General features: G+C 43.2%; 1 protein-coding gene across 3 annotated transcripts in view; it reads left to right on the forward strand.

Annotated features, from left to right (window-relative positions):
- The window catches only part of IFNAR2 (interferon alpha and beta receptor subunit 2), a 44,529-nt gene that overhangs the window by 9,721 nt on the left and 18,834 nt on the right, over window positions 1–15,974 (forward strand). For 2 of the 3 annotated variants that reach the window (XM_053307918.1, XM_053307919.1), the window contains exons 2-6: window positions 2,401–2,494; window positions 6,270–6,311; window positions 7,244–7,367; window positions 10,042–10,128; window positions 11,711–11,868. In XM_053307918.1, the coding sequence (XP_053163893.1) occupies window positions 2,452–2,494; window positions 6,270–6,311; window positions 7,244–7,367; window positions 10,042–10,128; window positions 11,711–11,868 (454 nt within the window). In that variant the 5' untranslated portion in view covers window positions 2,401–2,451. The remainder of the gene's footprint in view (window positions 1–2,400; window positions 2,495–6,269; window positions 6,312–7,243; window positions 7,368–10,041; window positions 10,129–11,710; window positions 11,869–15,974) is intronic. The other variant, XM_053307920.1, reaches the window with a different exon arrangement.

Below are 15,974 nucleotides of genomic sequence, written 5' to 3' on the forward strand. Positions count from 1 at the left end.
AGAGAGCTGGCCTTGACTACTAGAGGGAATCCTCCTCTCCTCCTCTCCGTGACTGTATGTAAGTCAAACAAACAAATCCAGGGCCAAATGACACATTTAAAATAATGTGTGTTTTAGCACTTAGCACACACAAAGCGAACATTGCCGGACTGCCTGCCTCCCAGTTCTCCTACAGTCTCACAAACCCCTAGCTCATGCCAGCCTTGCGAGTGAAAGAGATGGCCGTTCTCTGCTCCACTCCCTTAAACAGGGGTGTCATTATTTATTTATTTATTTATTATTTATTTAGTGCATTTATATACTGCCATATACAAAAGGTTCCTGGGTGGTTCACAATATAAAAACAATTAAAACATTAACATAATTAAAACAATTTAAAATACAGTAGAAACTCTAAAAACCGAAACTTTAAAACAATAAACTAAAAGCCTGGCTAAACCGGTATGTTTTTAGTTCCTTCTTAAAAACATTAAAAGAAGGGGAAACTCTAATTTCATTAGGAAGTGAGTTCTAGAGTCCTGGGGCAACTCTAGAAAAGGCCCGGTTTCAAATTGCTACCAACCAAGCTGGTGGCAACCACAACTGGACCTCCCCAGATGCTCTTGAGAGGCGGTGGGGTTGACGAAGAAGGCATCATCTTAAATACCTCTGGCCCAAGCAGTTAAGGGCTTTATAGGTACCGTATTTTATGGACTATAAGACTCACTTTTTTCCTCGAAAAATATCTGCCAAAATTCAGAAGCGTCTTATATGTTTTAACAGTTTAATATGTTAAAACTCTGAAAAACTGGATTAAAATTAAGGTGCGTAGTCCGTAGCGTCTTATAGTCCGTAAAATACGGTAATGACAATCATTTTGTATTTTGCCCGGAAACTTATTGGCAGCCAGTATAGTTCTTTCAAAATGGGTGTAATATGATCTCTTCAGGCAGCCCCGGAGACCAACCTGGCTGCTGCATTCTGTACTAACTGAAGTTTCCAAGCCACGTACAAAGGCAGCCCAACATAGAGTGGATTGCAGTAGTCAAGTCTGGATGTTACCAGCACTGTTATGTTATGCACCACTGCTGAAGTTTACTTAACATCACAAAGCTTCATTCCCTACTCCAGGCCAGGGGTGGCCCAAGATTTTGAGGACACCCACCCCCACATTCTACGGATTAGATGGTGGCCCATGGGGCACAGGCCCCCAATGCTTTGCCCAGGGCTGCAAATCTCCTCAGCCACCTTCCTCCTCCTTGACCTCTTCCAGAAAGGAAGTGCAGCCGTGAGGGCACCTGCACAGAGCATGGGAGAGATCCTGCCCTCACTTGCCCTCTCTGCTGCTTCCACCTTATAAATGCTGAATGGCACTACTGATATTTGTATGCCGCTTTTCAACAGAAGTTTTCAGAGCAGTTTTCGCAGAAAAACAACACTTACATAGAAAAAACAAACGAGCAACAAATAAAATGGTTCCCTGTCCCCCAAAGGGCTCACAATCTAAAAAGAAACACAAGGTAGACACCAAAAACAGCCTCTGAAGGCCATGCTGTGCTGGGGTTGGATAGGGCCAGTTTGCTCTCTCCATGCTAAATATAAGAGAACCACCACTTTGAAGGTGCCTCTTTGCTCAATTAGCAAGGTTGTAATATAAGGGACTTGAAAAAATTTAAGTAATTGTTCCTGCAGGGGGTGGGGATGATTAAATTATCAAAAGGGGACCCAGGCTCCAGATCTTGACTGTACCTAGTAACGCCTCTGCCCTTAAAATTACTTCAGTTCCCAAGGGGTTACAAAAGTCCCCACCAATAGTTGGCTGCCTGTGCACTATATAAAGAGCCTGTCTTTATATAGTGGGGACCCACTGTTTAAAAAGTGGGATTTAAAGTGCTGTTTAAAGTGGGAACTAGACATATGAATAACCTCTGTTGTGGTTAAATAAGCTGGTCACTGAGTTTGATGGTTGCAAGTGTGGTCCACTTGGCCTTTGACTTTTCTTTTTTCACCTGAATAGGCCGGCATAAGGATAATGAGATCCTGAGAGTACTTCCTACACAGTGCAGATGGAACTTATGGCATTTATGTTTCATTACAGCTCTGTATTGGCTTCACTGGGGGGGTCAAACTAGTTGTGACAGGAACAGCCCTGTTTGTTTACTCACATGTCTCTTCCATTCATATATAAAGTGAGGGTGGGCTCTGATTTTTATTTCAGATCTGAAGCCAGGCTGGGAATGTCTGGAATGACAAGGCGTGGGAAGGAAAGGCAGGGGGACAGTTTAGCTCTGCTCACTTGCACATCGCTTGACGTAAAAATCAGCACCCGCCTCCCTCTCTACATACGATATACTGTGATTGAGTGTAATCATCCAGGAGCATCATTATTATTGATAGCAGTTTTATTTATTATAATTACAGATGCAGAAGTAATACCAGCACTTGACCATCCATAGGGTGTGTCTTTAAGCTATGATGTCACTTTTCATTGGGTCACCGTCTTTCTGCAAATTTGGTAGGTTACATTCAGACTTCTTTGTTGATTTGTAAGAATTCTTTGTTCCTAATGCATTTTTTATATTACAGCTTAAACAAAACCATGCCTTTGTTATTGTAGGGCACAATACTACATTTGGCAGTATTTACCTGAATGTAAGAATAAAAATACGATGGATATTTATATACTGCTTTTCAACAAAAGTTCCCAAAGTGGCTTACATAGAAATAAATAAATAAATAAATAAATAAATAAATAAATAAATAAATAAATAAATAAAATAGCTCCCTGTCTCCAAAGGACTCACAATCTAAAAAAAAGAAACATAAGAGAGACACCAGCAACAACCACTAGAGGGATGCTGTGCTGGGGATGGATAGGGCCAGTTGCTCTCCGCTTGCTAAATAAAGAGCTTTTTTAAAAGTGCCTCTTTGCTCAGTTTTCCCCCCAAATTGCTTTGATGTTAGAAATCAGGATAGTCTTAAATTCAGAGTTCTCTTCCTTTCAGGTAAATACAGTATAACCTGTATTTTTTAAAGAGGTCGTGTTAAATTCAAAGTCATTTTCTATTTGGATAAATAAGGTGAACATTTCATTAACAATACTATTATATATAGTACTTGTCCTCTCCTTCCTTAAAAAAAAAAATTAATGTTTTTTGACATTTTGTACTTTACATACATCTTTCCCCGTTTTCCCCATCCCTTCCCCCCACCCCTCCACCCGTCCTTCTCTCCCCTAGCCAGACTTTGCATGCTGCACTAGCTGTGGGGAGGTGGGGAAAGAAAGGAGAGATAGAGGGAAAGAGGGGGAAGGGGAGCAGACGGGGCAGGAGGGAAGAAGAGAAGGAAGTGCACACCATTGCACCAATAGACCAGAAAGGGTTTTTCAAAAATTATTATTCTAAGAAAAGTTCAAGAAAGTTATCCCAGATTTCCAACCATTTATCCAGTTTATTTACTTTTATGAGGGCCCGTTTTTTGTGTGCCATTAACTCAAGCAGATCATGTACCCATTCCTTATTCCTAGGGACACTGGGAGATTTCCATTGCCACAGTATTAATCTCTTGGCTACCAGTAAGCTTCTCAGTAGCCATTGTTTAGGACCCGATTTTAGTCCCCACTCAATTGGGATATACCCCAGCACTGTGTTCAGATCCTTCAGTGTAAGGGATGAATCTTGTTACCTCCATCATTTTTTCAGAAAGTACGGAGCCAGCACAGACACTGGGCTGTAAAAGAGTCCATCTCTGTTCAGTTAGGGCTGTGAGCCTGCCTGGCATTAGGGATGTGCAAGTCAGTAAAGTCAAGCTAGGATGTTGGAAATTCTAGCCCCCATCACAAGGAGGCAGCAGAATGCGGGACAGTTGCGCCTAGGAGGGAGTAGTGTGTGCGGGTGGGTGGGTGGGCAGTGATGCAGGGCAGCCTGGGAAAGCACACGAGGCAGTTGGGAAGAAGTGCAGGAAGGCTGGGTAGTGTAGTTTCGCTCAGAGCCCTGCGTCACTCCCCGCCTGCCCCCGTATGCTCCTGAGCCCTTCAGCCACCCAGCTACCCCCATGCCAGCAGTTCAGCAGTTAGAGCTACTGCCGCCACACTACGATGGGCAATTCTGCGGCCTCCTCGTGGTGGGGGCCAAGATTTCCAACATCCTAGCCTGACTTTACCAACTTCTGCAACCCTACCTGGTATCTTTCCATTCAGGTAAAACAGGGGCTCCCCACCTTGAATCCCAGATGTTGTTGGACTGCAAATGCCATTATTCCCAGCCACAATAGCCTTCAGCCAACCCAAGATTGAGATCCTCTGAAGGAAGGGGAGGGTTCTGAACTGGGTACAGAAAGAGCTACATGGAAAGGGTGCCGATAGCAGGTTCTGATCATGAGACACCATAAAGGAATTTCTTGGTGGGTGTGGGAATAGAAAGAGAAAGCAGAGGAAGGGGAATTTTAGAACAGGGGAGAAAGTGAGCAAAGAGAAAAGCACATGTCAACTGAAATCAGTGCCAGTTCAGAAGAAAACATGGTTTCGGATGTCAACGTCCACTGAGCAGAACATGAAATTACTCACACACCTGCTCCCAAAATAGAACAAGAAATAGTTGTTACGATAGGGAACTAGGATTACTCTGACTGGTTTTGCTCAGCTTTTAGTGTACAGATAAATTCAGACCAGCCACAGTCAGAACAGCAATCGGCACAATTGTCTTGGCTTGCAGATTTCCAGCATGTCAGTGTACTGGGTTGCTTCCACACTGAGTATGCTGAGTTGCTTCTCGCGCACCCTAAGCTAGGCTAGGGAAGGCTGTGTGTGAGAACTGCTGGGATTGGTGGGGCAGCACCAATCCCAGGCTGTGTGTGAGAACTGCTGGGATTGGTGGGGCAGCACCATCTAGTCCCGTTTTTTGACCCGGATTTTGTTAAAAGGCAAGAGATCTAGACTATACTGAGCCAGGATTAAAGGCTCCGGGATCTGTATGTTTGCTGGGGCTGTGTTCAACTCCAGCAGAGACAGAGCGCCTAGAGCGCTCATCTCCCGGGGGCGGGGGGAAGCCCCCAATGCACCGTGCCTGTTACACAGTGCATTGTGGGATATCGGGAGGCTGGGACACATCGTCCCAGCTTCCGGAGCTCCACACTGCGTCATGCAGCGCAGATCATCTGGGAGTATGCATCCCAGACGATCCAACACATGTTAGAACGTGTCTGAATTTTAACACAAGTCTGCACATCTAAACTAAGTGATCTGTTGAGGAGATCCACCTGTAGAAGCAATCTTCCATGTGGATGGCATCTATCCATTGTGCATTGCTTTTAATTGGCTGATAATCTGAATGTGCATCCCCGTCTGCATTCTGATGGAACTAGTCATGGATAAACACTTCTTGTAAGCATGGCAAGGGTTAGACTAGCCCAGGGATTCGCAACCTTGGCCAAAAGCCATTGTGGCTGGGAATGATGGGAGTTGTAGTCCAAACAGCATCTGGGGACCCAAGGTTGGGGACCTCTGGACTAGAGCATTTAAACAGCAAGGGACAATCATAATATATGGTAGTTTGCTTCCATTGGGGAGCCTCAGCACTAGGAAACATATGTTACAAGAGGGATAAAGAATAACTACAAGGAGAAGCAGGTGGGGGTGGGGGGGCGTAGAAGAAAAGCATACTCAAGGAGAGCAGCGACAAAGCATTTGTCACTTGAAGTATGACCAGTGCTCATTGTAGCAATTTTATAGTGTGTGAACCCTGCTTTATGGTACACTGAAACAACCTAAACTTTCAAAGTCATAGAGCAGCATTTAACTCATGAATGTTTCTAGGTTTTTGAATGTCTCAAAAAAGAGAGTAAGCTTCATAATTCAGAACCAGCTCCTTCCTAATCTCATTTCTAATAGCAGATGGATTGAGTAATGTTGTTTCTCTTAGGGAAGGACAAGGAGCCATGGAGAAGGACAGGTAACATGGACGTACCTCACTGAATGCTCTACCCAGCGTCCCCTAGCTTAACCATATAGACAGGTTATGGTGGGGGCAGGGCATAGCTCAGAGGCAGAGCACATACAGTAAGTCCCAGGTATGGTCCCTGGCATTTCTAGGTAGGGCTGGGAAAGACTCCAGCCTGAAACCTTGGAGAGTTGCTGCCAGTCAATGTAAATTATACTGAGCTAGATAGACCAATGGTCTGACACGACATGACAGCTTTCTATGTTCTTGTGTTCCTAGCTTTTCATACAAATGTGCTATAAGTCAAAGATATGTTTACCTTTTTCTAAAAGTTATTTGGATTTCCATTTATAGCATACATCAGTATTATGACTTCTGGTTTGTTCAGCTTATTTGGTAAGTGTTTTTAAACTACTTCAAACTAAGTAGTGTTAGGACCAGTATCCTTACTATCAAGATGCTACAGGCACTATCCATCAGAAAATATCTTCTAAAAACCATTAACACAAATTAATTGTGCCATAGTGCTGACATAAAGGAACAGTTCCTGGTAACTGTGCCTTATTGTTTAAATGAGTCATCCAACATGTAGTACTATATGAATTACATATAGGTGAACTTCACAATGGTCTACAGAGGGAAATCTTGTTCTTCCTACTTGCAGCAGAACAAAGCTAACGATTGGCTGGGAACCAGACTAGTAAAGTCAGTAACCAACTTCACCCTCATTCCTGAAGCAGTTTTTCAAGATTTAAAAAAATGGATTTTGCCTTTTAAGAAGTGGCTGTGGTGAATGTACATTTAATTGAATATATTTTGGTTTTTGTGGTTTTATTTATGGTTACTTTTTGTTTAATTTTTTTTTAAATTTTGATTTGTGAAGCTTTGTTTCAGAGACAGGATAAAAAGTCTGTAAATAAATAAAATGTAAATGCAGTACTTTGAAAGAGAGCAGAGAGTCTACCTGAAGCATGGAGGGAGGCACAAGATGGAAGACTGAATCAGCATTGGATTAGCTGGCCCATATATCTGTCAAACTAATTCTGAAGCTGCAGGAAGAGCTGCATTGGGGGCAGGAAATAACATACTGGACTCTGAGTTTTATGTATATGTCTATTCACACTAACTTATGAAAGGTCTTGTAGGTCAGCTCCTTGTATTTGTGCTTCCAGTTAAATTAGTAAGAATTAAAACAGAACAACATTTACTGCCACATTTGTATTATAATTTGCTGGGCATTGAGGGCAGGATGCACAGATAGTTATATCATGAATGATAAGTACTTTCTAGTTCTTGCTAAAATTATTACTTCTCTTTTTTCTCATAAGAAACATCGATGGCACTACAGAACTTGAAAATGAATGCACAGGATTTTCACTACATTTTATCATGGGAAGCTGGAAATAATACAGAGACGCCAACATACTACCGCGTGGGATATACAAACAAAGGGTTTCTGGTTTTTTCCTAATATATATTTGTATTTTGTAAATGATTATGAATGATTGATATGGTACAATATCACAGTTGATTTAAGTATATCTACTTAAATTCAAGAAACAAATTGCTACATGGAAGACAGAAGATAATGATTTAAATATTTATATACAGGTGGCCTCATTATTCGTGGGGGTTCTGTTCCAGCCCACAACCAAGGATAATGGAGTCATGAATAACGAGACACTGAGTCTAAGGGAATTCGGGGTTAGGTTCCAGAGCCCCAGAAAATGACTTTGAAAACTCACCCCCCCCCAAAAAAAAGCTGGGGGAAAGCAGAAATAAGGATAGAGCACAGCACTGTACCTTGGCCACCTCAGCTCTCCCACTCTTCAAGTATTCCAGCAATGGTCCCCAACTCCTCCAGGAATCCATGATAGTGACATTTCCCCACCCCACCCCCCTGGCCTGACTGGTTGGTAAGTTGGCCAAAGAGGTAGAATTCGATCCACTTCAAGTAAACACACACAAGAGAGTTGCTTCATTCCACTGCTGGAGTTAGCATCGCTCCATCTCTCTCTCTCCAGTCGCTGGCCTGCACCAGCAAAAATCAAACTGAAAAAGCAGTGACGTTCCATCACTCCACTGCTGGAGTTGCAGCACTCCATCTCCTGCTTGGAGTACAGATCAGGTAACAGAAGCAGGCCTTGCAGAGGCAGACCTGCTGCCGGCGTTGTCATTGTCATCATCCTTTTACTCCTTGAAGCTGTGGAATGTGCAGGTGTCTAATTCCATCTCAGATGCACATATCCCAGCCGAGACCTGGTTTCAGTACTTCTTGGCCATCTATGGTAGCACTCAGAATGAGACAACTTATTAATACACAGTTCCTGAATCTGGCCCCCTTCCAGAATGGCCTGCAATCACAGCACTTGAGTTCATACAGTTGATTGGTGCCTTGACCCTGAGGAAAGCCTCTGGAGAGGACATGGGGACCTAGAAGATGTGGGGAGTCCCACCTACAGCGTTCATCTGACTTCACCAGCAAGTTGCTGGCCACGTAAATGGCTTCTGCACATGCGGAGGCCAGGTGAGTGCCATAGGTGGGACCTCTGCTGCGCAGGATCATGGGTAGATACCACTGCTGCTCCCCATGCCTTCCAGGTATTGACAGGTATTACCATCACCCGGTAATGACTTTTAAAAGGTACATCTCGTGGACCCCCTTGCACCGCTCTCACTGGCCACCACAGCAAATAAGAATAATGATTATCAGCCAGATGAGACAGACACAGCTGTGTTTAGCAAAAAAGCACTCATCTGCTTGTAAAGACATAGCATATGAAACAAAGCCGATCCAGATCTCTTTTGGGGAGCAGAATTTCTAGCAAGCAGCACCTAGTTATGTGAATTTATACATCATCACCATTTCCCATATCTTATATAGCCATTGTTGCTTGGAGGGCTATATGTGAGCTCTCCAGTTCCTGGTAATGCACAGTTTTGTCATAGGACAGGCTCATATGATGACCCATTGAGAGTCACTAAGCTGATAACATGTCAGTAAAATGAAGGGATGCAAGAATGAATGCTTTCACTGGGTATAACATCTGAACCTGCCCAGTTCTCACACCGCCCAGTTCAGGTGAACCAACATTCACCTGACATTCTATAACTAACTTCAAAGGTACATTTGCAGTTGGGTAGCAAATGCTGACAACATGGCCAGGCTTGGGTGGGTTCAGACATCACACCTGTCAGGAGTGTGTATTCTCGCATCCTAACATTCTCCTGACATGTTACCAGCTTACTGACTTCCTGCAGGTCGTGTGAATAGTATATAGTTGTCTAAGAGGTCTTCTTTGGAGAAAAACCTAGATCTTCTTGATTAAAATAATAGAAAACATGGCTTTAGGGGTAACATTAGGGCCAATCTGAATAAGCTCCTGACTCAAGTTGGTTCCCAAATCTGCTGTATGGTTGGGAACTCCCACCACAAATGAAAGTATTTCCTTATATCCAGCCACATTCTTGGCTTTTAAAAACTAATTTAAAAATAAGATTGAAAATGTTTTGTGTTTTGTATTTTCTATTGTAACTTATTTTGTGTTACATGTTTTAATTGAATGTTTTTACTGTTGTGAGCTGACTAGAACACAATTTGTTATGGAGCGGCTAACAAAGTTGCTTATTAATTTTATTATTAATATTATTATTATTTATTCTCTCTAACAGAATTGGATGTAATTTCAATGTATTAGTCTTGCAGGGGTAATATGACCTACTGAGAACTCTGTGTTGGACTTTTAAAGTATTTGTGCTAATGGTTAAGATGGCACAGGATATCCCAACTCCCAACAGAATACCTTTCTGGTTTTGCCCAAGGTTTTGCCCAAATCCATCTCTCTGGTGCAAACATAGGAGGGATTCTGTTCTGCAAGTAATACTAGAAGGAGCCGATGGATAATAGAGATGAGCTAGGTGAAGTGGCAGCATCAGCATAGATTTTCAAAGAAAGAAGCAAACAGCTAGCTGTGTGGTTGATTTGGGACTGAGTAAGGAAGTGCCTAATTTGTATAAGCATACAGATGGGGAGAGTCAAAGGTTTTTGGTTTTTTAAAAGTAAGTAATACGACTCTTTCGAACAAGCGGATCAATAATATACCTTTTCCTCTTTTTATTCTGAAAGCCCCGTTTGTCAGACAAGTCCAAAGATACAACAATCAAAATCAAGTCAGAAAGACCAAGTAAAAAGTGCTTCATTAGACAAGTCCAGGTAAGTCAGGGGTCTTTCAGAAGTTGCTGTTCCAATACATGTTAGTGTCTGACCTTGTATTATTCCAAATCAGAGCATCCAGTGGATAATTTTTAGCCATCTATTCCACGCTATCATTTTAAAAAAACTATTTATTTATTTATTATAAATTTCTTTATTATTACTGTTGTCTGCCTTGAGCGTTCAAGATAAGGTGGGCTTATAAAGCATATTAGAATGAATAAATTTGTGTGGACCATTTTCTGCATTCGTCATGAACTTGAAAGTTGGGATTCATATTATTTGTTTAGATTTGAAGCCTGCACTATTTTGAGGGCTTGAGACAGCCCTCTACAATGCAAAGCATGATGCTATTTCTACACTCTGATTAGATCAAGTATATAAAATCTTACAGGATGTATTTAAAATGCATGTGCTTTGTTGAGTGTTCAGGGGAAGAGAGTTCTCCAACCGAGAAGTCACCTATACCCCCTTAGTGCCTAGGCTCTCAAATCATTGGGCAAGCCCCACAACTAGCCCTAAGTGTCCAGTCCTGGCAAGGCTTAGCCCACTCAAACCTCCTTGGGGTTTGGAAGAAACAGATCTGGTAGTAGTGAAGCAGACAGTAGGAGCAAAAAACCAACAGGGAGAGTTATCTGCATAGTCACTCAAAAGTCAAGTGACTTTTTTCTCAGAATCAGAAAACAAGCATGGTCAGAGACAGATGATGACTTCTTCCTACAACTTCTTGGAGTTTTATATATTCTAGGGGTGTGCACAAACCAAAAAATGTGGTTCGATTTGAATTTGAACCAATTCGAACCACATCACATTGCTCCTTACCGGTCCAGTCGAACCGACTGGCCAGTCAGTTAGATCAAACCGGTTCAGGCAGTTTGTGCTGCCAATATGCTTTTAAAGGGGAATCTGGTGAGGGAGGGATCCTCTAAAAAGGTAAGGGGTGACCAGGTGGGAGCAACAAGAGAGGGGAAAAGCTGCTTACCCAGCTGATGCAGCTGCGGGTGCTGGTGCTCACTCTCCAACAGCAGGAACCCAAGTGTTCTTCCCACTACTTTACTAAGCCACCAGCAGCTTGGTTCTCACCTTTGTGCATGCGCAGACTCCATTTGCGTAGCCATGCAAATTGTGTGACCATGCAAATGGCTTCTGCATGCATGGACGCCACACAAATGGTCTCTGCACATACGTGGAGGCCAGAACCTACCACCAAGCTGGCAGCTTGGTAAAGATGAGGGGAGTGCACTTGGGGCCACGCCAGGGAGGGCGAGCCATGCCAGCAGCCACGCCGGCTAGGTAAGCAGCTTATTACCTCTCTCACCACCCCTGCCCAGCCACCCTTTACCATGCCAGGTACGGTTCGGTCCATGATTGAACTTCCAAATTGTCTCTGGTTCTAGGCAAACCAGTTTGACACAAAGCATTCATGCATACCTCCAATATACTCCCTGGCTATGGCTATTTCTCTCAGGCTCCTACCACTTGCTGTGCAGTAGAGAGCTTAAAGGGGCAGCCATCCAGCCTGGAGCCTAGCACATTAGATGCAATTGGAAAATGTTTCTTTAATTTTTATTTCTATTTAAAGTTCAGAATGGAAGATGGTTGAGGAATGCTCCAATATAACACGTTTGTTCTGCAACCTGACAGAGGAGTTAGATTTCTGCAGTTTGTATATAATACTAGTTCAACCGTCCACCAGAAATGGAACAAATGAGACATTATTGTTCACTCCCTACGGCGATAGTAAGTAATTTTTTTCTTTATTCATTTGTTAAGCACTTGCAGAGTCCTGCTTTTGTATTCAGTCACACAGACTACAAAGGAATGCCCTACCACTAGAAAGAGTAAGATTGATGATTGATTGATTAAGTACCGTCAAGTCAGTGTAGACTCTTAGCGACCACATAGATAGATTCTCTCCAGGATGACCTGTCTTCAACTTGGCCTTTAAGGTCTCTCACTAGTACATTCATTGCTGTTGTAATCGAGTCCACCCACCTTGCTGCTGGCCGTCCTCTTCTTCACTTGCTTTAAACTTTCCCCAGTATTATGAACTTCTCAAAGGAGCTAGATCTTTGCATAATGTGTCCAAAGTATGATAGTTTGAGCCTCAAGTGAAAATTCTGGATTGATTTGTTCTGTGATCCGTTTGGTTGTTTTTCTGGCTGTTGATGGTATCCTCAAAAAGTCTTCTCCAGCACCAAGGTTCAAAAGTGACAATGCTTTTTCTGTCTTGCTTCTTCAAAGTCCAGCTTTTGCATCCATGGAGTGAAGGGAAAAACCATTGTCCAAACGATTCTAATCTTTGTAGGTATAGACACGTCACAGCATCTAAATATCCTTTCCAAGGCCTTCATTGCAACCCTACCAAGTGCTAGTCTGCGGCGTATTTCGATCCTAAAAGGTAGAAGCTATCCACCACTTCAATGTCTTCATTAACAATTCTGAGGCTGGTTGCTGTACCCATTGTCATTTGTTTAGTCTTCTTTACATTTAGTCATAGTCCCATTTTTTCACTGTGCTCCTTGTCTTTCATTACTCGAATGTGCAGATCATCCGCATTCTTAGCTATCAGAGTGGTGTCATCAGCGTAGTGCAGGTTATTGATGTTTTGTCCTCCAACTTTAAAACCACACTCATCTTCCAATCCAGATTCTCTCAGTGTATGTTCAGTATATGTTCAGCATATAAATTAAATAAAGAAGGAGAGAGTATACAGCCTTGTTTTACTCCTTTGCCGATATGTAACCAGAGAGATTTGCTCTTTCTTAGTGATTTTTTTCCAGCCCTTATTCTCAGCAGTTCTTTTCAGTCCTTCTTTTCCACTTCAGCTCTGCAATTATTTTCATTTTCAGGGTCCACTGACTTTCACTCTGACTTGCATTGCAATCCTTGAACTCTTTTCTAGCACTAAAACTCTGGGGAAGGCAGTCTCCTTATACTCTAGCTTCCCTCCCATTTTTCCAAACCATCCAATCAACACAACTTAAGTTCCCTCCATTTTTCAAAACAAGCCCAATTAAATCAAACCACCACTTCACTCAAAAAATTTATCTGCCAGACTCTTCTCCCTCCAAAACCAAGCTGTGGAACAGGAACCGTGAACATTTGTCCCCCGCACAGCTTTCTTAACACAGGGAATATGCAAGGCTATTAGGAAATAAAATCTTATACAGTACACAAGAGAGAATAGGGCTCATTCCTTCAAAACATGGAACAATTAACTCACTAGAGCAGTAGACCCAATTGCTCCTAAGCTTTCTCTCCAACCTGTTTCAAAATTAGCCTCTAGTGTTCAAAAGAACTACGGGAGCTGAAGTGGTAAGGTGGACAACAAGAGTGCAAGCAAGAGAAGACTTGAGAATCTGACAGATCACAGCACAGCATTGAGCATATTTGAATATCTATGTTCTGGCAGTGTGGGCAACAAAGAAGCAGTTCTTTTCTGCCTGCAAATATTGCTTCCACAAATTACATCCAGCAGAGTTGTCTAGGGTTGTGAGTGGGCTAGTACATGCCCCACCACCACCAAATTTAAACTTGGAACCATCAGTCACTTGCTGTGACATCTTTTAATGGCATTTTTTACAGATAAAATCTCTCTTATTTATATTGGCTGAAATGGATTCCGTGGTTATTGCAGAGTTTACTAGGGAGGTGTCCAGCCAACTCCTCTTACAGGATTAGATTAAATCACTTTCAGTTTGTGACTCCTGAGGTTGTGGTCAGACTGCTTCGAACTGTATGTCCTACAACCTGTTTTCTTGGCCCACGCCCAGTTTTGCTTATTTCATCTGGTAATTACAATAACAGAGAGGGTCTGGTAAATATTGCTTCTCTGAGGTAGGGCAGAATGCATTCTTGTCCTAAGGAGGCTATTATTAGACCTTACTTAAAGAAACCTGCATTGGCTCCCTCAGAGATAGCCAATTACAGATCTTGTTTCCAATCTTCCATGTTTGGGCAAGGTGACTGAATTGGTGGTGGCCTCTCGGCTCCAGGCAGTTTTGGATGATACAGATTATTTAGATCCACTTCAAACCACTCTCGAGCAAACTATGGGCTTGGGACTGCCTTGGTCAGCCTGATAGATTATCTGCACCTAGGTATTGACAGACGGAGTGTGACTCTACTGATACTTTTGGATCTCTCAGCAGCTTTCAATACGATCGATCACAGTATCCATCTGGGTCACCTGAGGGAAATGGGATTGGATGGCTCTATTTTACAGTGGTTCCATTCTTACCTCTCCGGTAGATTCCATATATTGTCACTTGAAGACTGTTGCTCTGCGAAGTGAGAACTAATGCATGGAGTTCCACAAGGCTCCATACTGTCTCCAGTGCTCTATATTAAACTGCTGGGAGAGATCATCAGGAGATTTGATGCATGGTGTTATCAATATTTATTTATTATTTTTACATTTTTACATTTTATATCCCGCTCTTCCTCCAAGGAGCCCAGAACGGTATACTACATACTTAAGTTTCTCCTCACAACAGCCCTGTGAAGTAGGTTAGGCTGAGAGAGAAGTGACTGGCCCAGAGTCACCAAGCTAGTATCATGGCTGAATGGGGATTTGAACTCGGGTCTCCCCAGTATTTCTCCATATCAACCTCACCAGGAAATGGCATAACTTCCCTAAATGCCTGCCTTGAGATGGTAATGGGCTGGATGAGGGATAACAAACTGAAGTTTAATCCAAATAAGATGGCTACACTGATTGGGCGGCTGGGGCGGTGGTCAGGATCTGCGAGATGGTTTAGATATGCCTGTCCTGGATGGGGTTATACTGCCCCCAAATGTACATAGCTTGGGAGTGCTCCTGGATCCAAAACTCTGGTTTCTCAAGTTGAGGCAGTGGCCAGGAGCACTTCTCATCAGCTTCAGCTGATATGTCAGCTACGCCCATTTCTGTAGGCAAATGACCTTTAAAACAGTAGTACATATACAGGTAACCTCCAGGCTTGGCTACTGTAACGCACTGTAGATGGGGCTGCCTTTGTACATTGTGCGGAAACTACAATTGGTACAGAATGCAGCAGCCAGACTGGTCTCTGGAACAACCTGAAGGGACCATTTAGGTAGGAAGGTAGGATGCCTCCTAGTCTTAAGGAGGCAATTATTAGACTGCTTCTAAAGAAGCCTGCCTTGGATCCCTCAGAGCTGAGTAACTACAGGCCTGTCTCCAACCTTCTGTGGCTGAGCAAGGTAATTGAGAGGGTGGTGGCCTCCCAGCTCCAGACAGTCTTGGAGGAAACGGATTATCTAGACCAGTGATTCTCAAACTTGGGTCCTCAGGTGTTATTGGACTTCAACTCCCATAATCCCCAACCAAAGGCCACTGAGGCTGGGGATTATGGGAGTTGAAGTCCAATAACACCTGAGGACCCAAGTTTGAGAATCCCTGATCTAGCCACATTTTAAACTGGCTTCCGGGCTGGCTATGGGGTGGAGACTGCCTTGGTCGGCCTGATGGATGATCTCCAATTGGGAATGGACAGTGGAAGTGTGACTCTGTTGGTCCATTTGGACCTCTCGGCGGCTTTCGATACTATCGACCGTAGTATCCTTCTGGAGTGTCTAAAGGGGTTGGGGGTGGGAGGCACTGCTTTGCAGTGGTTCCGCTCCTACCTCTTGGGCAGGTTCCAGATGGTGTCCCTTGGAGACTGTTGTTCTTCAAAATCTGAACTTCTGTATGGTGTCCCTCAGGGCTCCGTATTGTCTCCAATGTTGTTTAACAGCTACATGAAACCGCTAGGAGAGATCATCAGGAGATTTGGTACAGGGTGCTATCAGTATGCTGATGACACCCAAATCTATTTCTCCATGTCAGCATCATAGGGAGA

The sequence above is a fragment of the Hemicordylus capensis genome, chromosome 3 (assembly GCF_027244095.1).
Source record: "Hemicordylus capensis ecotype Gifberg chromosome 3, rHemCap1.1.pri, whole genome shotgun sequence".
Classification (NCBI taxonomy): domain Eukaryota; kingdom Metazoa; phylum Chordata; class Lepidosauria; order Squamata; family Cordylidae; genus Hemicordylus; species Hemicordylus capensis.